The sequence below is a fragment of the Misgurnus anguillicaudatus genome, chromosome 6 (assembly GCF_027580225.2).
Source record: "Misgurnus anguillicaudatus chromosome 6, ASM2758022v2, whole genome shotgun sequence".
In the NCBI taxonomy this organism is placed as follows: Eukaryota; Metazoa; Chordata; class Actinopteri; order Cypriniformes; family Cobitidae; genus Misgurnus; species Misgurnus anguillicaudatus.
The window spans coordinates 10,550,040-10,575,213 of record NC_073342.2 but is presented as its reverse complement, the minus strand read 5'-3'; the positions used below and the strand labels follow the sequence as shown (position 1 = coordinate 10,575,213).

General features: G+C 36.3%; 1 protein-coding gene and 2 long non-coding RNA genes across 6 annotated transcripts in view; 1 reads left to right on the top strand and 2 right to left on the bottom strand.

Annotated features, from left to right (window-relative positions):
* Window positions 1–265: 265 nt before the first annotated feature.
* Window positions 266–25,174, bottom strand: part of lingo1a (leucine rich repeat and Ig domain containing 1a) — a 142,698-nt gene continuing 117,789 nt past the window's right edge. For all 4 annotated transcript variants that reach the window (XM_055192221.2, XM_055192220.2, XM_055192222.2 and 1 more), the window contains one exon: window positions 266–2,466. In XM_055192221.2, the coding sequence (XP_055048196.2) occupies window positions 607–2,454 (1,848 nt within the window). In that variant the 5' untranslated portion in view covers window positions 2,455–2,466 and the 3' untranslated portion in view covers window positions 266–606. The remainder of the gene's footprint in view (window positions 2,467–25,174) is intronic.
* Window positions 18,517–20,677, top strand: LOC141364172 (uncharacterized). The gene is made up of 5 exons (XR_012369821.1): window positions 18,517–18,827; window positions 19,199–19,371; window positions 19,621–19,671; window positions 20,014–20,119; window positions 20,256–20,677. It is a non-coding gene; the product is annotated as an uncharacterized lncRNA (long non-coding RNA).
* Window positions 22,466–24,841, bottom strand: LOC141364171 (uncharacterized). The gene is made up of 6 exons (XR_012369820.1): window positions 24,543–24,841; window positions 24,209–24,328; window positions 23,630–23,831; window positions 23,350–23,400; window positions 22,915–23,020; window positions 22,466–22,778 (listed from the first exon to the last, which is right to left on the bottom strand). It is a non-coding gene; the product is annotated as an uncharacterized lncRNA (long non-coding RNA).

The following is a 25,174-nucleotide window of genomic DNA, read 5'->3' as shown; positions in this document are numbered from 1 at the left end:
ACTATATGACTGGAATCATCAAACAAATCTATTACTTTCTGCAATCTGTTATTTGACACAACCGAAGATAGATCTGGACAAATTGTTAGTTTTGTTAATGTGCATTTCACCCCTGATTTCTCTACTCTGTCACAAAACGAATAATTTTAGTATAAAACAAGAAAGAAATGAGTCAAACGAATAACAAACGAACAAAGAGGATGCAGGCAACAGGAGAACATCGAGAAGGATGCTCTGCCTTTGCAATCTGGAGGTTGACACAAAACATTTCCGAGGTTCCTTTATTATATTTTTGCCCATAAAAATCCACAGGAACTTCCGTGTTTTAAAACATATCCCCTCTCGGAGATATTGGTCCCCGGAGGCTGAATTTAAGCGGCCATCAAAGAGGAGTGCGCAGGAGAAGAATTTTCCTCCTCTCTGGTGTTCAATATTGAACAAAAGCGCAGACCCCTGCGTCTCACATCCGTCTTTAGAGTTAAGAGAGAGAAAAACACGACTTCTCTTTGGGGAGCTCTTCAGAGCCAGAGGTTGTTCAGGCGGGGAATCTCATTTCTGTCTTTATGAGTTTGTTGTTAAAAGGGTCTTTTGAGTTCCCTGGCTTGGTTATATCATTTTCATGTTAAATTTTCGAGGGGCATCCGCACCGCTGCTGCTCATCCCAGCGTCCGACTTGCGCGGGACGTACTCGATCTCAATGTTGTGTTTGCTGTTCCCTTTACCTCTGCTCCACAGAAAAAGCAGAACCAGGCAGAACAGAACTACGCCCAGGAAGGAGATGAAACCCATTGTGGTGGCAATGATTAGCGTCTTTATATCAAATGGGAAGGGGACGGTTGCTTTCGTTCCATTGGCTCCGTTATCAACGGGCTGGTTGGAGATGAACGCCAAGGTTTTGTTGGGTTGACTGGGCCAGTCTGGGGAGTAACTGTGGACGTGTAGGTGGGCCAAAGCTGTGTCGTTTCCACCTGCATTACTAGCAATGCACACGTACGTACCGTTGTCCTGAATCTGAGCGTAACGCACTTCCAGAGTTCCGTCTGGGAAAACGGTGAGCCGTCCTATCGTTTTGGTGGTGATGAACTGTTTCTGCGGGGACATCCACAGGATGACGGGTGTTGGGTCTCCATCTGCTTGGCACACGAAGTGGATGGTGGTGCCTTCATCGACAAACTTTTGTTGCGGCTTGCGGTCTCGGATCCTTGATTTACGACAAGTAAAATAATTGGGCTGAAGCACATCCGGGAAGTCTTTAAACTCCTTACCCTGAACGAACTCCGGGGAGGAGCAAGTGGGCTGCTGGCGGTTAAAGTTGAGCCTCCAACGGCGCCGGAAAACCCAGAGCAGGCGGCAGTCGCAAGCCAGCGGGTTATCGTACAACGCGAGGGTCTCCAGGTTGCCCACCGAATGGAAAACCGATTCCTCCAGGGTTGTCAGGGCGTTGCTGGAGACATTGAGTATTTTTAAGTAGTTCAATCCTCTGAAGGAATAAGGCTCTATCATCATCAGCCGGCCACCCACAAGGTGAAACTCCTGCAGCCTGAGTAGGTCATGAAGCCGGTTCCCTTCAATTATCTGGATGGGATTGTAAGACATGTTGAGGAACCGAAGGTAAACCAGATGCCGCAAAGCCAAGTAGGGAATCGTAGTCAGGTTCGCATTAGTGATCGTTAGGGACGTTAGGTTCAATCCATACAAGCAGTTGGTGGTCATGGTATCCAAGTAGGGCCAGTTGGCAATCTCCAACACTTTGAGGCGGTAGAGCCGTTTGAAACTATAGTCTCTAATGCTGTTGATGTTGAGGTTACGTAAACGCAGCGTGACCAAGCTGTGAAGGTGCGTGAAGGCCTCGGTTGGGACAGAGGTCAGGTTGCACTTTTCTAGCGTAAGCTGTTCCAAGCTGCTGAGGCCATGAAACGCCCGGTGGGATATAAAGACCAAGTCATTATCCCCCACCTCAAGAGAACGCAGGTTATACAGGTCCTGAAACATGTAGTCCAGCAGAATTACGATCTTATTTTCACTGATATCCAGCTTTGTTAGGTTACTGAGCCCTGTAAACACCCCCAGCTGAATAAGCTTAAGCTTATTGCTGCGAAGTCCCAGAGTCCGCAGGCCGTAGAGGTTGTTAAAAGCGCCGGGCTCAATGGCCGAGATGGTGTTTTCATTGAGCTCTAATTCTTCCAGGTGCGGGAAGGTGGAGAACTCATCCGGGTTGATGGTTTTGATACGATTCTTGCTGAGGTCCAGGAGTCGTGTTTCCAGTGGGATCCCCTCCGGAACGGACATCAGCTTCTTGCGGTGGCACATGACAGAGCGCTCCTGAACATTGCACTCGCAGCGTGACGGGCACCCTGTGGCGGAGCCAGACAGCACCGTGCCCAGCATCAAGATCAGAATGGGCTGCCAGCATGCCACCAGGAAGCTGTGCCCACTCACTTCCCCAGCTACCATCCTACCGGTTACCTGCATAGAAAGAGAGAAAAAGAAAAACAGAGCGTTTACTTCTAAAATACGTTCAAAGCAACCAAATCAATAAACTATTATAACGCACAGTATTGACTAAACATTTAAATGCATAATTTTCTTTGGTGAGTAGAATGTGCTTCTAAAATGGGAGTGAAATGTGTTTTTATCGAATATTGTTCATTCAGCATATGGGTAAAAGAGTTTTACAAAGACATTTTCTACACAGCAGAGACAATATTCCATTTCCAAAGCGTGCATCATTGCATTAAAGCCTCATAAAACTAAAGCACTATCTGAAGGATGATTGAATTATTTGTAACTGTGAGAAGATGCCAATGGCGCGCACTTGCGTAACGGTGCAAAATGGCACTTTTGCATTCATCTCCTTTGCTTTGAACCAAAACAAGTTTAACTTCAAAGGCTTTTAACACACAATAGCGCTCGTGCACGTGGAGCATAGGGACTCCATTGCAAGGGTTACATCATCATCATCATCATAAGTTATTCATAAATCTTCTTAAACCTTAGATGCACCCAAACAGCTAAGCAGCTAGTTAGAAGTCTCTTCCTGTGTCCCAACCTTTCCGCTCTCTCCAATCCTGCGACAGTTCGCACATTCATGTGTGCAAAAGATGGCACTGATTCATACGTGTGACAATTTTAGAGAAATACAGCAAGTCGTGTAAAATAGCACCTTTTGCATCACGTCTGAGGGATCTTCACAATCATTCGGGGTCTGTCTGTGTCATATAAAGAAATACAAATAAGGACATGCTGACCACATAGATCTATAAACAGATGGTCAAACGCTTCCTGATTCAGCGATAAATCATGCTCTCACATAAACCCGTAGTCTCAAAGGTTTGATTTGGTTCAGTCCCCACTGTGCACGATCCTCAGGGACGGATACAAACAAGAGAAATATAACCAAACTAACACCTTAGCAGAACAAAACATCGCATTTCGTCATAATTTTCAGGTGAAATAAAAGAATCGCTTAATCGCTTAATAAGTAGGGCTAGGCAAAAAAAAGAGATTTTTTTCGATTTATAGTTTTTTCCGTGGTTGATTCAAAATCGATTGTCACAGGCCACAAATCGATTTTTTTCTTATTTTATTTCCACAAACATTGAACGTAAGATTAACGTTAATCTAATTACTAGTCTTCTCCACTAGATGTCATACTTTTTTTGCCCTGCGTGATGTTACCAAGGAGCGAGAGGCGAGACTGTCATTGATTGATTCAGTCTATATTATAATATATTACAATATAATAAAATATTCTTATAATCTATATTCATTGAGTTGAATCGAGAATCAAGTATAAAAATCTAGTCTAGAATCTAAATCAAATTGAGAATCGAAATCGAATCGATCTGGAACATCCGAATCGATACCCAGCCCAGTAAGTATAAATTAACCTGGAGAGATTTATTGTTATGCATTCCTCTGAAAATTTCTTTTTAAAACTTAAAAATGTAATAATTGATGCAAAATAACCAATAATTGATAAAAAAATTATGCAAAAATAGTTAACTATATTGAACTATATTTAAAGGTGCAGTGTGTAAATTGTAGCGACATCTAGTGGTGAGGTTGCAACCAATGGCTCAGTCCACTGCTCTTCCCTCACTTATGAAACGCGTAGAGAAGCTACGGTAGCCACCACCAAAAAATGTCATCGACGGGAGACAACTTAGTAAAAAAAGTTTGTCGGTTAAGGGCTTCTGTAGAAACATGGCGGCACAAAATGGCGACTTCCACGTAAGGGGACCCTCGGTGTATATAGATAAAACGTCTCATTCTAAGGTAATAAAAACATAATGGTTCATTATAAAAAGGTCTTTATACACCCCTGATAATATAGTTTTATATATTACTTTGCATTTCTGTCAAGAGATCCTTTTAAAAATTACACACTGCACCTTTAATTAAAATGTACTTTTTTAAGGATTTAATTCAATACTTTTTTTGTCAATATTTATTGTGAACATTTCTTTACAGTATTTGTTGCAATGCATTCTGTGATTGTCTTCTTTACAACGGATGCGCTCCTGCATAGCTAAGTGGTACAGCATTGTGTTAACAGTGCAAAAGGTCATGGGTTTTAACCTAGTGAACACACATACTGATAAAAAATGCATACCTTGTAATGCACTGTAAGTCGCTTTGGATAAAAGCGTCTGCTAAATGCATAAATGTAATGCAAAAGATATGTGCAATGCCACCTTACAACGTGGCTAAAAGATGGTAACCTAAAATCTAATGCCACGGTATAATGTAGGCAGCTCAATGCAGTAAGTTTAGATACAGAGTTTCCAAAAGATCTCACATTTATACTTCATTTAGCTTGTCGTCACGCTATTCACTGCCAACCAGATGTGATTCTGAGTTTGGTTTCATTACCACCTACACAGCAGAGAAATCTTTTATTGAGAGCATCAATGCGCGTTCATTTCCTGTTGTCGTAACGCAACCCCGTCGCACGATCATAAAGAAGACATACAACTCGCATTAAGCATCCTGATGCCTCCGATGATTACTTCTGCCCTCTAAGACTCCGGTAAACATCGTGCCTCCTGATGTTGATCTCGACGCACCCCGCAAACAAAAGTCTTTTAAGCTCAGAGACCTTGGAGAACCTTTGTTATCCTTAAAATGCCTCTTCGGAGCAACTTTTTGCAGCCAAGACCATTGAAAAGAGTCAGTGGTGCGCAGAATGCCACCCACAGAAACATTCATACATTTGCTAGATGAGTCTGTATGTGTGTGTTATGAAACTGTAAAGATCTTGTTAGCAAATTCTCAAGTGGAAATTAAAAACTTTTCTTTTTAATTTGCATCAATCAACGCTATGGAATGTACTGAACAAGCATTACAAGAAGTTATATAAATTAAAATAGGCTATGTAACCCTGCCTGCAAAAACCCAGCTAACGTTGTTTTTTGTAATTTGCTGTTTTCTACGTACATAAAATCATAATGTAAAGAACAGTCGGTGAAAATATAACCTTGATATCTTTTATACTGACTGATGAGGTGATGTCAAACATTGAAATCAATGTAAAATCAATAAACAAATGCTAACTTGAATTTCACAGACATGACCACATACGGTTATTTTTTTATACAGTATCCTCCAATCCATATGATAGTTTTGGTTGTTTGTACAGTACGACCAAAGGAATTGTTTGCCAAGTTAGCGCCTCTACCGGCAGCAGGTGAAGTTTTTAAGATGTCAAATAAATCTTTGGTGTCCCTAGAGTACATATGTGAAGTTTTAGCTCAATAAATCATATAGATAATTTATTATTGCATGTTAAAATTGCCACTTTGTAGGCGTGAGCAAAAATGTGTAGTTTTTGAGTGTGTCCATTAAAATGCAAATGAGCAGATCCATGCACTACATGGCAGTGCTGTGGTTGGATAGTACAGATTAAGGGCCGTTATTTTCCCCATCTTTTTTTATTTTTTTTGTCCCTTTCTCTTTTATTTTTTATTATAAGTGCAAAACATACAAGAGATAGTTAAGTAGTAAACAACAAAAACAAAACAGACAACAAAAACAACAATTGTGACAATGATTTGTTCTGCTCAATGATATAATAAATAAATGAATAATGAACTAAACGGATAATAATACAGATGATAAAATTGTTATGAAGCAATGATAATAAGCAAAATAATAATAATAAGTCATAATAATAATAATAATAATAATAATGTTAAACAGATAATAATACATATTTGGGTAGTATTAATAATAATAATAATAATTATTATTATTATTATTATAACATCATGTATATTATGCAATAACAGTATTTACAATAATAATGGTAATATCCATGATAATTCGGGATTGTTATGGTTTTAGGATCCCCCCCCCCTTCTGACATCACAAGGGGAGCCAAATTTCAATGACCTATTTTTTCACATGCTTGCAGAGAATGGTTTACCAAAATGAAGTTACTGGGTTGATCTTTTTCACATTTTCTAGGTTGACAGAAGCACTGCGAACCCATTTATAGCACTTAAACATAGACAATGTTAAATTTTCATGATAGGTCCCCTTTAAAATACTGGTGTATGAAATTATATATTGGGTTATAATTTTGCTATGATGACATGCATTGGGATATGATTTTTTTGTATTTTTATTAAACATTATACTATTCAGGCTTTAGGGCAAATAATGTACCCATTTTTTTACTATATGATATAAAACACAGCATACAAACAGTCACAACTTTAAAAAAAAAGTGTAATAAGGTCAAACGATCGATTTATATGAAGAAAAGACGCAAACGTGATGACAATCCTCTGTAAATGTCAGATCCGATGTATACTGGTTCAAAAGTTGCCACCAGAAGAAGCAATGATACGTCATCTTTAAGAATTTCTTTGTGAAATAGCATTGCCTCTCGCATGTCTGGTGACCAATTGCATCATTACGTCAGCTAAGCATGTGAAGCGCTATTGGCTGTGACCGACTGCATCATGGTCTGAACGGTTTATGTTTGAATGAGTCCCAATTTGAAGGCTTTGAAGGTTTGAACCTTTGAAGGCTGTATTCTAAGACCGATTGCGTCACAGCAGTGCGACTGAAGGCTAGTAAGGCCGTCCCAATTGGAAGGCTGCTTAAAATTAAGCCTCCAAATTAGGGATGTTAACAATTAATCGATCTTCGATTAATTGTCGATAAGAATTAAATCAATTAAACTTAACGATTGTCGAAAAAGCAAGCACATGTGTCCGGCGCCTGCGCAAAGCACATACACAGCTGGTGAAACAACTAACCAAGCGCAAAGAAGTTAAACTAGCCATGATCACAACGATGCTCGATGCCAAACACGCACTTGGGCTTTTTAACCTCATTCGAGGCGAGGCTCACTGCTAACGCAACGAAATGGCATTCGCAGAGGATCTGAGAGGGTTCGATGCCGAAAATCTAAACACAGTTAGGATACTGAAAGCAAAGACCCTCTTCAAGGAAGCCTGCAAGATTAGCATAGCAACGCTGCTTTACACAGGGAAGGAGACCAGAAGCTGTTTTTAAATAGATTAAAATGTAAAACTTAAATTCTGGTAAGAAACTGTTAAATGTAAACTGTAACTGATTGTCGTTACACTCTGAACGCCCGCAACATATATCATTGATCATCTTTATTGACTGGCTGAGGCGCTACATGCTAAACACTGTTGCGGGTTTTCAAATGGAAGGTTGAAGTCTTCATAATAAGCATCTTTGCTGAAAGTACGCCGCAGGTCTAAAGCTGAGGTGACGACGGGAAAAGTGCCCTTTGTGTGCTTCTTGGACATAATTACAACAAGCGGTGTATCAATGACTCGAAAAGCGAGGTGAACAACTAGAAAAATAACACTTTATGATAATTAAACTTTTATTTTGTCAAGGACGCACAGACTTTCATCCGACTGTTCGGAGTGCCCGTTATGAGGCGGAGTTTACTGTGTCTATTAGTCATTATATTTCATTACGAGATTAAATTGATGATTCTTATCAAAACACCAACTACATTGACTCATTTTACAATCCCACTAGCATGTTATTTAGACAAAATAAAATCTTTTAATTTGCGCAAGGAAGCTGGCGTTTTTACGCACACTCTTATGTCATTGGCTATGACACTGCAGTAAAGGCTTATTGCACTAATACTGTTAATGATTATTCGATTGATTGATCGTTAATTTAAAAGATCATCGAATATGGGAAAGTGCATAATTTGACATCCCTACTCCAAATGTGTCTTTATACCTCCGCACTGCTAAGGATAGAACAACTGAATCCTTCAAAGCCTAGGCTATTTCAAGATTCATTGCGCGCCTGTAACGACTGAATATTTTAAAATAAACAGTTAAAACCTTTATTAAATAAAAGTGTGTGCAGAAAAAAGTTTTTTTGTCACTATTTTAGTATTATAAGGTTGATTAAAAACTGAGTAAAACTCAGTCTTTAAGGAGAAAAAAGTGGATCACCGACTACATTTCCCTCTAGTGGGCGCAGTAATAGTAGTACTATGAAAAGTTACCTGTTTTTTCACTTTTGTGTCTTTAAACGCTCGTTTTTTGGGGTCGACAGCTTATAAAAACTTATTTCTGTTTTTTTTTGGCTTGTCAGCAGAACATATTGTCACACAGCAGCTTTTAGGCATTATTCTGTTTTTTGTAATAAGCCAGAAATGACAAGGAGGCAGCCTCTCGCAATACAAAGTCAATGGAGACGGATGGATTGTTTTCTCCCGGTGGGTGTGGTTTTCAGGTTATGACGCGTTGTGCTCTGTCTCTATACACTTTTTTTACAATAAATTAATTATACACAGAAAATATTTTTAAATTTTTTGTTTTTTCACGTTAAATTGTAAGTATGGTCATGTACTTTCAATATAACAAACTACACATTTAATTACAGATATTTGTTGTAAATTTACATGAATTGGTATATAATTTAAGAAAACAGAAAAATAATATATAAATAATATAGTATTTTCCTTTATAAAATTAATGACATAATACTTTTAAAAAAAAGAGAGTTGAGCTGTTAATTGACAGATAATGTTTGTAATTTTACAGAGTTTCAATTATAATTTTAAATAATGGTAAACCACTGTCATAAATTTAGAGTAATTGGTCATAAAATATGATATTTTTTACAGTGTACAGCAGGTGAGGCAACTTATGGATCCTCTAAAGGCTAGACCGTCTCATTTCAGTGCTCTTTGCGGACTTCGTAGGCTGCGACCTTCGAATTGCATGCAATAAATACCTTGCGTGTTGTGTTTTATATGGTTAAGAACTGGTTGGATTTAGAAGCTCCAAAATATCTTTAAAACCATAATTGTTTTTGAAACTATTTCTACATTTACAAAATGAAATCTGATGAATAAAAAAACATTAAAACGTAACCGCTAGAGGACACTAATCGCTTAAGCGTACCTTGATGTCATATTTGATGCTTGCACAAACAAACTGTTAGGTTGTTATTAACTGTAGGACAGTCTCTTATTTTATACCTATATAAATCGCTCCTAAGGTAGGAAATGCCTACACAGAACTTTTTTATTGTAGGGGCATCATTAATTATGCTAATTTATATCATATTTTTATTTAGCATATTAAATTAACAGCCCTTCTTATTTGGCAGACACTTGCAGATGAAGGCAATTTGAATGCCTACTTGTAATTTGTTGATTTGTAATGAATAATCAGCAGTCATCCCACTGTGAGCCCAGCTGTTCATCTGGATCAATGATGAAGCATGCATTCAAGAGACAGAGTTTGGCTGGGTACGCTCTGCATGTGGCGCAGGAGTGGCGTTAAACCGCTGGGGAAGGACAATGAAGTGGCCTGCAGCGTGCGCTGCCAAAAAACCTCACAACATATAAAAATGTAAAGATGACGTGAAAGAGCTCGTTTAGGGAAGTAATTTGTAAAATAACATTTACATGTATGAATTTGGCAGAAGGTTTCATCCAAAGCAAATTACAGTGCATTATAATCTATACAATTTATCCGTACCTTTGTTCCCTAGGATCGAACACATGACTTTTGTGCCACTAATGCAATGCTCTACCATTGAGCTACAGTAACACTACTGTACGTAATGCGCCATGGTTGACTGTTGCATCCCGTATGTTTTTTAATCAAAATAATTTGATTTTGTGTCTTCAATTCACATATTGATGTACAGCCTGAAAGCACTGTAAATCTCTTTGGATACGAGCATCTGCCAAATGCATAAACAATGTATATGTAAGTTATTGTGCGAAGCAACGGAGAGGTGGCACGTACAGTAAAGCAATGCCGGCAAATAATTTGTAAAGCAAGACAGCGAGGCAGTTAGTATTAAGCGACATGGTGACGCATCATCTCCTCCATTCTGCCGTGATCACATTTCTACGTGTTGCATCATTACTGTAGCTATTATATATTTCTTATGTTTATTTGAACGTACCACAGTATGATGTGAATTACAGCACTGTGGCGCAGGACATGGTTTCCGAGTGGTAACAATCTCATTTAATGCTTGTAGATAAATACCTGAGCAGTGAAATCCTCCACACATCTGTCACAGTTATAGTAACAGCATGCTTAGTCTCTAATCTAATTCACAATCAGCCTGCTTGATAATCCTGTACACACACACACGCACGCGCACACAGACAACCCCTTTACACTTTAGGTTCTTGTAGGTCACTCTGGTACATGGACACCTTACAGGAAAACATAGTTAAACACACACTTAGACAAGAATAGCACAGCTCCGACTGATCTCCGTACATCACTCTGATTAATGTAATGAAGCGAGTAGTAATGGCGACTTTGAATCTTTCCAGTGACATAAACCTCTCCAAACCATTCAGCGAGACATCTAGCACTGATTCATTTAACAATTAGTACAGTGAGTTTCTGTTCTCTTGCAGTTAATGCTATTTTAATTATGTGTGATCATGTGTAGCCCATTTCAGACCACACTTAAAAAACACAAAAACAATAAAAAAAATTATCTATCTATTGATTTGTCTGTCTATCTATTCATTTGTGTGTCTGTATATATATTTATGTACCTGTCTGTCTGCCTATGTGTGTGTGTGTGTGTGTGTGTATCTATTTGTCTATTGATTTGTCTGTCTATCTATTAATTTGTCTGTCTGTCTATCTATTAATTTGTCTGTCTGTCTATATATTCATCTATCTGTCTGTCTTTCTGCCTAAGTGACTGTCTATGTATTCATCTATTCATCTGTCTATCTGTCCGTCCATCCGTCTGTCTGTCTGTCTGTCTGTCTGTCTGTCTGTCTGTCTGTCTGTCTGTCTGTCTGTCTATCTATCTATCTATCTATCTATCTATCTATCTATCTATCTATCTATCTATCTATCTATCTATCTATCTATCTATCTATCTATCTATCTATCTATCTATCTATCTATCCATTTGTCTGTCTGTCTATCTATTCATCTGTCTGTCTGCCTACCTGACTGTCTCTCTATCTATTCGTCTGTCTGCCTGTCTTTCTATTCATCTGTCTATCTATTAATTAATTTGCCTTTCTGTCAGTATATTCATCTATTCATCTGTCTATCTATCTGTCTGTCTGTCTGTCTGTCTGTCTGTCTGTCTGTCTGTCTGTCTGTCTGTCTATCTATCTATCTATCTATCTATCTATCTATCTATCTATCTATCTATCTATCTATCTATCTATCTATCTATCTATCTATCTATCTATTCATTTGTCTGTCTGTCTATCTATTCATCTGTCTGTCTGTCTGTCTGTCTGTCTGTCTGTCTGTCTGTCTATCTATCTATCTATCTATCTATCTATCTATCTATCTATCTATCTATCTATCTATCTATCTATCTATCTATTCATTTGTCTGTCTCTCTATCTATTCGTCTGTCTGCCTGTTTTTCTATTCATCTGTCTATCTATTAATTAATTTGCCTTTCTGTCAGTATATTCATCTATTCATCTGTCTATCTATCTGTCTGTCTGTCTGTCTGTCTATCTATTCATCTATCTGTCTGTATATCTGTCAGTCTATTCATTTGTCTGTCTGTCTGCCTAAGTGACTGTCTATCTATCTATTAATTTGTCTGTCTGTCTGTCTGTCTGTCTGTCTATCTATCTATTCGTTGGTCTGTCTGTCTTTCTATTCATCTGTCTGTCTGTCTGTCTAAGTTACTTGTCTATCTATCTATTCATTTGTCTGTCTGTCTTTCTGACTGTCTATCTATCTATATATCTGTATGTCTGTCTGTCTATTCATCTGTCTGTCTGTCTGCCTACCTGACTGTCTCTCTATCTATTCGTTTGTCTGTCTGCCTGTCTTTCTATTCATCTGTCTATCTATCAATTAATTTGCCTTTCTGTCTATATATTCATCTATTCATATGTCTATCTATCTATCTGTCTGTCTGTCTGTCTGTTTATCTATTCATCTGTCTGTCTGCCTACCTGAATGTCTCTCTATCTATTCATCTGTCTATCTATCAATTAATTTGCCTTTCTGTCTATATATTCATCTATTCATCTGTCTATCTATCTGTCTATCTATCTATCTATCTGTCTGTCTGTCTGTCTGTCTGTCTGTCTGTCTGTCTGTCTGTCTGTCTGTCTGTCTGTCTGTCTCTCTGTCTGTCTATCTGTATATCTGTCAGTCTATTCATTCGTCTGTCATCTTTCTATCTATCAATTTGTTGGTCTGTCTGTCTGTCTTTCTATTGTTCTGTTTGTCTGTCTAAGTGACTTGTCTATCTATCTATTCATTTGTCTTTCTGTTGGTCTATATATCTACTAATTTGTTGGTCTCTCTGCCTATCTTTCCATTCATCTGTCTGTCTCCCTAAGTGACTGTCTATCTATGTATTCATTTGTCTGTCTGACTACCTGCCTGTCTGTCTATCTATTCATTTGTCTGTCTACCGGTCAATCTATTCATTTGTTTGCCAGTCTGTCTATCTATCTGTTTGTCTGTCTACTGTATTGATCTGTTTTTTTTGTCTGTCTGTCTGTCTATCTATCTATTCATCTGTCTGTCTGCTTGCATGACTGTCCATCTACCTATTCATCGGTCTGTCTGTCTGTCTGTCTGTCTGTCTGTCTAGCTATCTATCCATCTGTTTATTTAGCAATCCACCCACCCATCCATCCATTGTTTTCTATATGTCTGTCTGATCAAAATCTCCAGTTCTTATCAAAACACAATTTCTTTCCAGGTTTTGAGAGCCTGTCGTGTATTCTTGTGCTATAGTCTTTGAAGGCAGAACCAGACCCCAAAGTATTCACATCACTAGAAGAGAAAGACTACATCTCAACAGAAAATAAAATAATGGAACAAGACTTTAGTCTCTCTCTATCTCTCTCTCTCTCATGATCTTCAGCTGAATCTGCTCTTAGTTATTTGCTGCACTTGGTGCAGAATCAGCAAACTGTGACCGAACATTCCCTTATTAGAGACATTCCCCTTTCTTCCTCATTATTGTCCTCTCTCTTCCTCTCCCATCTGTAGAGGATCTCTGCAGAGAAGCCAAACCGAGCTTCAGATCCACTATCGACTTTCTAAAAACATATCCTCCCAAAAAATCCTGCTTCAGCTTGCAGCCCTAACAGCTCCTGAGAGCTAAAAACATCTCAGATTTCTGCTCTCCTCCCCTCAAGCTCTGATTTTCTTTCTCCGAGGGCAGAGAGACACATTGACCCTGAAGATGAATGGATAAAACATTGACAAAAGCCCAGAAAGGCAGCTAGAATCGGGAACACGGAGATCCGCAGGTGCTCATAACATCAGACACGAGGAATCAATCAGGGTGGGAAGAGAGGTTTTCTGTCTACACTGCTCCAACATTCCCAGCAAATATTTGCCTTGTCAATACGGGTCAATGCGGTCAGACACAAAACAATAATATACTAACACTAAATACTGGTAAATTAAATTAAAACTCTTAAGTCAATTCTTAGTGATGTTTTTGTGAGTAATTCTCAGAGGTTTGCTAAATATGAACCCTGATCTGTAACAGACATCTAAATGTAAAAATCCTCAACAATTACCGTATTTTCCGGACTATAAGTTGCTCCGGAGTATAAGTCGCATCATTCAAAAATGTGTCATGAAGACGAAAAAACATATTTAAGTCGCAATGAACTACACGTTGCATTTATTCAGAAAATTATTTCACAAAATCCAAGCCGAAGAGCAGACATTTAATCTAAAAAGGCAAGTTTTTCAACTAAACAATAGCACACAGAACAGCAGACTGAATAAATGTCCGTACGTTAACGTAATACAAACAGTTGTTTACACGATACACAATAGCATACTGAACATGTCTGAAAGGCTAAATAGGCTAAATGAACAGAACAAGCCAATGAGCATCAAGCGCATTCACTGAATTCATTGAATTACATAAATACAGGAGCAGCATATAGCGAACTCTTGCGGCTGTAGACGGTAACGTTGTCTTTTGGTTCATATAATGCAAAATTAATTCATATTGACTTACAAGTCACGCCTGACTAGAAGCCGCAGGACCAGCCAAACTATGAAAAAAAGTGTGATTTATAGTCCTAAAAATACGGTAATTTTCAATTGGGCGATGGCATTGACCAACACGATCAAATGGCAATTTGTAAGTATTTTACGAGGTGGCCAACTCGTATTAATTTCTATGACCACATTCGTACATTTTTGTACGATTTGCTTTGGCTTATATGTTGAGGTTAGGGGTGAAGTTATATTATTGTTTTCATAAGAATCATGCGTATTTGTACGATTCGCTTATTATTCATAAGAATCATACGTGCAGACTCGTACAATATGAGATCAGGCTGCATTGACATATCATGTCATTATAACAGAAAAGTACTTAAAGAGCACCTATTTAATTTATAAAAAAACAACATTATTTTGTGTGTATTTTTTGTAGTCCAAGAAAAGAAATTTATGTTGGAGACGATAACTCGCCCCACCGTTTACTTTGGGGTTTGTACCTTTTGCACATCGTTAACATGTAATACACACTCACACATCAAAAGAAATGTAAAATCATGAATCATAGTTGCTCTTTAAAATTACTTTAAGTCGCAATGAAGTTGAAATTAAAAACTTCAATTTAAAAATTCATGCACTCATAATCGAAACAATCTTTACTTCTGGTCACAGGCTATGGCAGGTGGGCGGGGCTTGGGAAAAGATCTCAGCGATTAGCAAATAGCAAAATGCTCCAACTACCAACAATCCAATCAGTTCTCGATAGACGAATTCAAGTCCAGCCCTACGTTTTTTCATTTCAGAAGCCGTTTCACTCGGATACGTCAACATAAGACAATCGCTACTTTAGTTTCATTGTGAATTTAAAAACTGTAAAACTCTTCAGGGCCTGTGTGACTTTGTGAAAGAGGTCCTTTGATACTCAAGGCTGACTTTGATATTTTCACAGATTTGTGACGGTTTTCATAAATATTTAAGGTGTTTACGAAAAAGCAGACATATCTCTTTTATACTGTAGGTATTCAAGGATGTATTTTTTTAACATTTTAAAATGTCTTTGGTCAGGTAGTAGTAATAATGTTTCTTCAAAAAGACATGTATAAAATATTAAAATACAGGAATATAAATGTAGATTAAAAAATGTATTAATGTATAATTATGGCCCAGGGGCATGTGGTTTTATGGGCAGTCTGGACGTGTATGTGGAGAGAGTTTTAAATGGCAAACACACGCACACAAACTAGATTTAAAACCTGGTAAGCTGCCTCATCTATTGGCTACATAGGAAACTTCTAAGGAATCAAAAACTCCCTAAGTAACTGGTCATCCACATTATTAATAAATTATCCACATTAGCTGTCAATCATAAATAGTGTCCCTCCCTTTTGTTCAATCTGTTTTGTTCATTGTGATATCACAAAGCCAATATTTCAGTCTAATGAGATATGTAGATCTCGGCTATTCATAGCACACTGACGGAAAAATTGGGTCCCAGGCTGTCATGGGGGCAGTACCCTTATATGTATATCCAAATATGTATAATTTATGTACAGATATGTATACATTTGGTACCAATATGCACTTTTGGGGGGTTCCCAGACAGGGCTTATCCTAGTCCCAGACTAAAATGCATGTTTGAGGTGCTTTAATTTTAAAACACCTTGTCCTGTTTAATTTTAACATATTTCTTTGACATTGTTTTGTCTTAAGATGCACATCTGTAGTGTTTTTTTGTAAGGTGGGTCATTCTACAGAAAAGGTGGAATTCGGGTGATGGAAATCTGCTTAAATGAGCTTCTTTCAACATACACAAAACTTCTTTAATAGCATGAATTAACTTGTCAAATATATGAATTCGCAAAACAGGGAGCTTAATCTATTTTTTACTTTTTAATATATTTTAATAAAGAATCCATGAGTCAATTATTTGTCATTGGTGTTACCTGTGATTTAAACAACATTAATGTTGATACTAAATATTTTTTCTCATTACAGCTTGTGTATTTAGTTAAAGGTTAAGTAGAGGAAAGATAACAGCAAAAAATAATTTATTATTAATATTTGTTTAATTAAATTCTTCATCTTTACCCAGCATTGTATGAAATTATTTGATTCTTAGTTTGACTTTTGTCTTTAAAAACAACAAAACCAAAAATCAGAGGTGTAAAGTACTCGAGTAAATGTACTTCGTTACTGTACTTAAGTATTTTTTGGGCTACTTTGTACTTGTACTGAGTATCAAAAATATAGGCAACTTTTACTCTCTACTCAATTACATTTTTGATTGGGTATTTGTACTCTTTACTCCACTACATTTGAAATGACACTTAACGTTACTCGCTACATTGTTTATTCGTCAAATAAAAACAAGACGAAAGTGTCAGAGGGTGATGATGGATAGAATCTGTGGTCGCGAGGTTACACGCACACACACAACTGAGGGACTTCATTGGCGCTACGCAGGGCGCAGGGCAATCGTATGAAATCAAAGTACTGCGAGAGCGAATCAAATGCATATGGAGAAGGGTCAGGGGATCTCTGGATAATCCGTAATTCGTTTGTAATTATAAAACGAAAATACCGTTTTTCTGTTTTTTGTTTCAAAACTAAAACCCAAATAACTGTTTTTGGTGTCAGAATCAAAAAACGAAAAACCAATTAAACACGGCCGGTTTTTCGTTTTTGGCGATCAGTTTGATCGTTATTCCTTTTTGAACAAAGAATGAAGAATGTCTTTAAACTTCAGTCAATTCGTTTTTCGTTTATTGCAAGTGGTGCCCGCTGCAGAGCTAAATGGGCGGAGCTGGAGCTCTAGCGAGGCGTGGCACCCTCGCTGGATCTAGTGGGCGTAGCAGCATCAAGTGCGCAGGCGCAGATAGAGTTTGTTTAAACTTCCTGTACAGCTTTTTTTTTTTTTTTATTGAACAAATATTCATGTACAAACAATAAGGCAATAATAATAGTTGTAAACATTAAACGTACAAATCAGGTGCAGATGTATAAAACAACAATACACATATACAAAATATATATATATATAAATTAAATAATAAATAAATGCAAAAAAAAAAAAATAATAAATAAAATAAAAAAATAATAATAATAATAAGGGGCTAGGGTTTTTCTTCTAAATCATATTCACATATGATGGACAAAAGACTAGTTGCATTTTTCTTCTTAATCACTTTAAGGGCTTTTATAAATGAAACAAATTCAGCATGAAATGCAAAAAAACTCGGTATCACCTTTCTGTATTTTGATTTATGTACAAAAAATTTCCCAAGCATGAGGATATTATTAACCAAGAAATTGTCTTTGTTATTTTCCAGTAAAAGTCCATATGTAATGTCCTTTGCAGTGAAGTCTTTGAGGAGAAATATCTTTGGGTAAAGCCAGTCATAAATATCAGTCCATAAGGCCTCCACATACATGCAGTGAAAAAACAAATGCTCTGTGGTTTCAATGTCATCACAAAATACACATTTATTTGAGTCAAATCCAAATCTAAGACGTAAAAATTCACTTGATGGATATATCCCATTTAGAATTTTGAAATGAATTTCTTTTACTTTGGGAGGTAAGGGGAATTTTAAATATTTGGTTCTAAGTCTGTGAATGGTGTCTTTTGAAAAATAATTTAAAATTGAGTTTTTATAAATTATTACAGGATAAGAAATGTCATTGAAAATATTTCTAACAGTTATGTTTGAAAGTTTGGATTCTTTGAACTCACGGCCATCAACTAAAAGAACTGGGAGATGTGGGATTGCAGCATCAGAATATAAGAGAGTTTCTTTAATTAGGCATACAACAGACTTAGGAATGGCTTTAGTAATAGAATCAAATTTGGCTCGATTACAAATAATATTATATTTAACACAGAAATTTTCATATGATATAATTCCACTATTTATATCAATTAAATGAGACACTGACCAAATACCTTTCTCCATCCAATTCTTTTCAAACATTGATTTCTTCCTGTACAGCTTGTATCAAGTACTTCGGAGTATTGCACGTGAAGAAAACGGTAATTTAAAGATAAACTGAACTTTAATATGTATATAAAATCTTAATCTTACAATTATCGCTGTCTTTCGGGAGTATGTTGAGTTTCGCGTTAAACACTCGATAGCTAATGTGCTAACATTCTCCCGTCCACCACAAGTGGTACGTAGTGTTTTTATTGTAGTTTTTATTTTTTGAATTTAAATATTTGTTTAACCTGCACAGGTGCACCAGACAATACTTTTGCGAGGACAGGATTTTATGCTGTTTATATCACTGTGCCTAGTGCCTACTGTGTAAATAAGCATTTACACGAGCTCTGAAATCATGCAGTTCAATAAAAAGGTATGTGTGAGTGAATTAAATATTTTAATTATACTGTGTTTGATAAACATCATGTTTGTTGAACCTTTCTGTTTGTGCATGTCATAGTAATTTCTTCCTTGCATTTAAAACTGAAAACATATTGTTAATTTAATATTTTCTCTTGTTGTGAAACCTTTGGGATGTCTGAATTTAAACTACTTTATTTCAGTTGTTATAATAGTTTACGTCTACGTAACATTACTTATGACAAGTTAAAAACATGTATATAAATACTCTTTATGTTGTGCTCTTGAGCAAGGTGATTCATCACAAAAGCTGTTTATATGCAATGCACTGTACAAAACATGTAAACAAGACAATGACGCTAATTTATTCTTTCTATGTTTTAGATTTATCATCATCAAGCATGGTCTCAAGTACAGACGATCCCACATTTTAAAATGTGTAAAAATCAAGCCTCTGGACAACCTACCATTGGCTGCAGCACCACCTTCATCCCCAGCATTAGCATCCCCATCTTTATTTCCCCTCGACATTGGAACATGTCTGTACTGATTTTGAGGTACAGCTTTTTAACTTCTTGCTGCTTGTAAACTTGTTTAAATATCTTTAGTGGAGTATTAAGAGAACAAAGTACACAGTTGTCACAAATAACCCACTGAGGGTCAGTTAAGTAAACCAAGTACACGTTTTAACAAAACTGTAAACAAACAGAAAGACTTAACTTAAAAAAAAAAAACAATCACTAGATGTGACAGCTATATACTGTATTAATTGTATATAGTCTAATTGTGTTGTCTATAATTAACAGGGTGCCCCTCTACAGCTAGGAGGAATTGATTGTGGGGTATTTATGTTGATGGTAAGTGGTCTTTTATTTGCTGTAGTGTACACCTGTCTCTGTGTACTAAACACAGCATTTGTTAATATTGTTTTGTTTTTTGTATGTACTCTGTTATGACTGTGAGAAAACATTTAAAAAAACGATTAAGATTTTTGATTGCTATCTTTTGCCAGTCTGACACACCAATAATCATGAAGTGGTGGTGCTCAGTTAATTTAGAAATGTCCTCTGACAAAGTATGATATTGATAACTATACTTATGATAAAACCTCCATTCTGTGCATTTCCAGTATGCAAAGAATATATATAAATAAAGCAATGCATGCCTAAAAACATTCTAATGTTTGTCTCTTCTTACAGTCAAGTCCCACAACTACTCACCCAGAAAGTAACATATGCAGATAACATGAAATTCACTCCACCTGAGTCAGATGTCATGGAGATCATCCAGACACCAGAAGTAGATGTATGTAGCGGGAATGTTTATGTACTGATTGACTTGTTTAACTTGTTAATGTGTGTATTAACCTTTCCTGTTTCATGAATTTGTTTATGAGCAGTACATCATTTTTAATTATATTATTATTGGAATTCTTATATAGCACACAGGACTCAGCGGTGATAAGAAACATTCAGCTGACCTGTGAGTGGCTAAAGGAGACCACTTGCTGGGAAGATGAGCTGCAAAAGATCTAAAGGATGATGCCCTGTTGGCTATAACAATGTTGGACTTGTTTATAAACACCATGTTTTATGAGGGTGAAAGGAATGAAGAAGAAATGTCGATTCCCTTCCCTTTTATATTTTAGAGGAGAGCAGGAGATATATGAGACAAAAGAGTTATTCGTTGTCTTGTGAATCTACTAGTGGGGATAGACTAATGTAAATATTGATTTTTTTGATTGGTTTTGTAAAATACCATTAAATGTTTGTGTGAACTGTAAAGTGATGTGTTCTTGAAATAAATTTATAATATTTATTATTGTATCTTATTATACCATTAAAGTCTTGTGTTCTTGAAATATTCATGATATTATTTTATATCTTCTTATTATAACATTTTATATAGATTTCTTTTATGTTAGATGCATATTTTGCTAAATTTGGGTTAATAGAAACCAATAAATACACATGTAGGACAGTGGAGTACAACACTTGTACACCTGAGTATGTGACTATTAAATTACATTTATCTTCTACAAAAATGTAGTAGAAGTGAATGCTTTACTAATGTCAAAGCACATTGTATGTCCTCTGCTGTGGTAGGTCACACGGTTGGTTTTGGACTACTTGTCTGCTTATTCATTAAAAATAGCATAATGCATAGCCTATCACATAAAGGTTGAATCTTTTCAAAGTTACAGTCAATATTCCATTTAAATTTGCAATATCATTTTTACACCATATGCTTTCACATTTACATACAATAAGGGCAGATTAGGTAACCTAGTCTTATTTATTATTATTATATGTATTTATTTATTGAATTAATCAGATGATTTCGTAATACAACAAGGTTGTATTAAACATTAGTAAATGCATTAATGGCCTTGTCACTTTCAGATATTTACATCATGGTTTATGGTAAGCCACAGAAACTAGTATAAATGTATAAAAGTATAATATGACCTTAACATTATAACATTTACAGAAGGTTTTAGTCTTCACTCATCCACTATGCTTGTAAATCATTTAAGGGCATATATGCAAGTGAAAGTGTTGCAATGCAGATCCCTGCTTCACTGTACTGTTGTACATTTGTATTTAAAGACATAATTTGACATCATCCAATTCCACAAAGTAGTTCACAATTCAATTCAAAACTGTGGCTTACCATAAACCCTGATGTAAATATCTGAAAGTGACAACAAGGCCCTTTTATGGAGGAAGGAGTGGTGTGCTGCTTTGCCAGTGAAAGCTTACTATCTGTGCACCCCTCTTTATTTGTGTCCACCGCAACGTGTGGGTTGTGAACTAATCTAAATTATCGATAACACTTTACAACAAGGTTGTATTTGTTTAGATTAGTTAATGCATTAGCTAACATGAACTATCAAATAACAATACTTCTACAGCATTTATGAATCTTAGTTCATGTTAATTTCAGCATTTACTAATACATTTATAAAATCAAGCTTTGTAACTGTTAACGTTAATGTATGAACTAAATAAATGTATTGACATTAACTAACATTAACAAGAATTAATACTTGCTGATATTTTTCATGTTAATGCATTTACTAATGTTTAATACGACCTTGTTGTATTACGAAATCATCTGATTAATTCAATAAATAAATACATATAATAATAATAATAATAAATAAGACTAGGTTACCTTATCTGCCCTTATTGTATGTAAATGTGAAAGCATATGGTGTAAAAATGATAGAGCAAATTTAAATGAAATATTGACTGTAACTTTGGATAGATTCAACCTTTATGTGATAGGCTATGCATTATGCTATTTTCAATGAATAAGCAGACAAGTAGTATAATACCAACCACGTGACTTCCCACAGTAGAGGATATATAATGTGCTTTGAGATTAGTGAGGCATTCGCTTCAACTACATTTTTGTAGAAGATAAATGTAATTGAATAGTGACATCCTCAGGTGTCCTACAAGTGTTGTACTCCACTGTCCCACAAGTGGATTTATTGATTTCTATTAACCCAAATTTAGCAAAATGTGCATCTAACATAAAAGAAATCTAGATAAAATGTTATAATAAGAAGATATAAAATAATATCATGAATATTTCAAGAACACGATACTCTAATGGTATAATAAGATACAATAAAAAAAATATTATAAATTTATTTCAAGAACACATCACTTCACAGTTCACACAAACATTTAATGGTGTAAACAAAACCCACGAATAACTCTTTTGTCTCATATATCTCCTGCTCTTCTCTAAAATATAAAAGGGAAGGGAATCGACATTTCTTCTTCATTCCTTTCACCCTCATAAAACATGGTGTTTATAAACAAGTCCAACATTGTTATAGCCAACAGGACATCATCCTTTAGATCTTTTGCAGCTCATCTTCCCAGCAAGTGGTCTCCTTTACCCACTCACAGGTCAGCTGAACGTTTCCATCACCGCTGAGTCCTGTGTGCTATATAAGAATTCCAATAATAATATAATTAAAAATGATGTACTGCTCATAAACAAATTCATGAAACAGGAAAGGTTAATACACACATTAACAAGTTAAACAAGTCAATCAGTACATAAACATTCCCGCTACATACATCTACTTCTGGTGTCTGCATGATCTCCATGACATCTGACTCAGGTGGAGTGAATTTCATGTTATCTGCATATGTTACTTTCTGGGTGAGTAGTTGTGGGACTTGACTGTAAGAAGAGACAAACATTAGAATGTTTTTAGGCATGCATTGCTTTATTTATATATATTCTCTGCAAACTGGAAATGCACAGAATGGAGGTTTTATCATAAGTATAGTTATCAATATCATACTTTGTCAGAGGAAATGTCTAAATTAACTGAGCACCACCACTTCATCATTATTGGTGTGTCAGACTGGCAATCGACAATCTTAATCGTTCATTTTTTTGTGATCTCACAGTCATAACATAGAGTGCATACAAAAACCAAAACAATATTAACAAATGCTTTGATTAGTACACAGAGACAGGTGTACAGCAAATAAAAGACTACTTACCATCAATATAAATACCCCACAATCAATTCCTTCTAGCTGTAGAGGGGCACCCTGTTAATTATAGACAACACAATTAGACTATATACAATTAATACAGTATATAGCTGTCACATCTAGTGATTGGTGTTAAGTCTTTGTTTGTTTATAGTTCTGTGCACTTGGTTTACTTAACTGACCCTCAGTGGGTTATTTGTGACAACTGTGTACTTTGTTCTTTCTTAATACTCCACTAAAGATATCTAAACAAGTTTACAAGCAGCAAGAAGTTAAAAAGCTGTACCTCAAAATCAGTACAGACATGTTCCAATGTCGAGGGGAAATAAAGACGGGGATGCTGATGCTGGGGATGAAGGTGGTGCTGCAGGCATGGGGAGGTTGTCCAGAGACTGGATTTTTACACATTTTAAAATGTTGATGTACAGTAACAGCAGTGAAAGTGTGGGATCGTCTGTACTTGAGACCATGCTTGATGATGATAAAATCTAAAACATAGAAAGAATAAATTAGCATCATTGTCTTGTTTACATGTTTTGTACAGTGCATTGCATATGAACAGCTTTTGTGATGAATCACCTTGCTCAAGAGCACAACATAAAGAGTATTTATATACATGTTTTTAACTTGTCATAAGTAATGTAACGCAGAAAAACTATAAAAACAACAACTGAAGTAAAGTAGTTTAAATTCAGACATCCCAAAGGTTTCACAACAAGAGAAAAATAAATATTAAATGAACAATATGTTTTCAGTTTTAAATGCAAGGAAGAAATTACTATGACATGCACAAACAGAAAGGTTCAACAAACATGATGTTTATCACACACAGTATAATTAAAATATTTAATTCACACACACATACCTTTTTGTTAAACTGCATGATTTCAGAGCTCGTGTAAATGCTTATTTACACAGTAGGCACTAGGCACAGTGATATAGACAGCATAAAATCCTGTCCTCGCAAAAGTATTGTCTGGTGCACCTGTGCAGGTTAAATAAATATTTAAATACAAAAAATAAAAACTACAATAAAAACACTACGTACCACTTGTGGTGGACGGGAGAATGTTAGCACATTAGCTATCGAGTGTTTAACGCGAAACTCAACATACTCCCGAAAGACAGCGATAATTGTAAGATTAAGATTTTATATACATATTAAAGTTCAGTTTATATTTAAATTGCCGTTTTCTTACCGTGCAATACTCCGGAGTACTTGATACAGGCTGTACAGCAAGTTTAAACAAACTCTATCTGCGCCTGCGCAGTGCGCACTTGATGCTGCCACGCCCACTAGATCCAGCGAGGGTGCCCCGCCTCGCTAGAGCTCCAGCTCCGCCCATTTTGCTCTGCAGCGGGCACAACTTGCAAGAAACGAAAAACGAATTGACTGAAGTTCAAAGACTCTCTTCATTCTTTGTTAAAAAAGGAATAACGATCAAACTGAACGCCAAAAACGAAAAACCGGCCGTTTTGAATTGGTTTTCCGGTTTCTGATTCTGACACAAATAACGGTTATTTGGTTTTCGTTTTGAAACAAAAAACAGAAAAACGGTATTTTCGTTTTATAATTACAAACGAATTACGGATTATCCAGAGATCCCCTGACCGAGAAGTCTGGTCTCGCGGTACTTTGATGTCAAACGCTGAACGGCTTGCGTTGAGCCACCGTAGCGGGACATCTGCGTGCTGCGTATGTCATAAACTGTAGAGAAAAGTTCGCGTCTGGTCCGAGAGAAGAGACAAAGAGCAAACATATGGATGCATATCACATTTGCTTCAGTCAAGGGACCCTTTGTTAAACATGTGATGCTACAATCAAAACAAA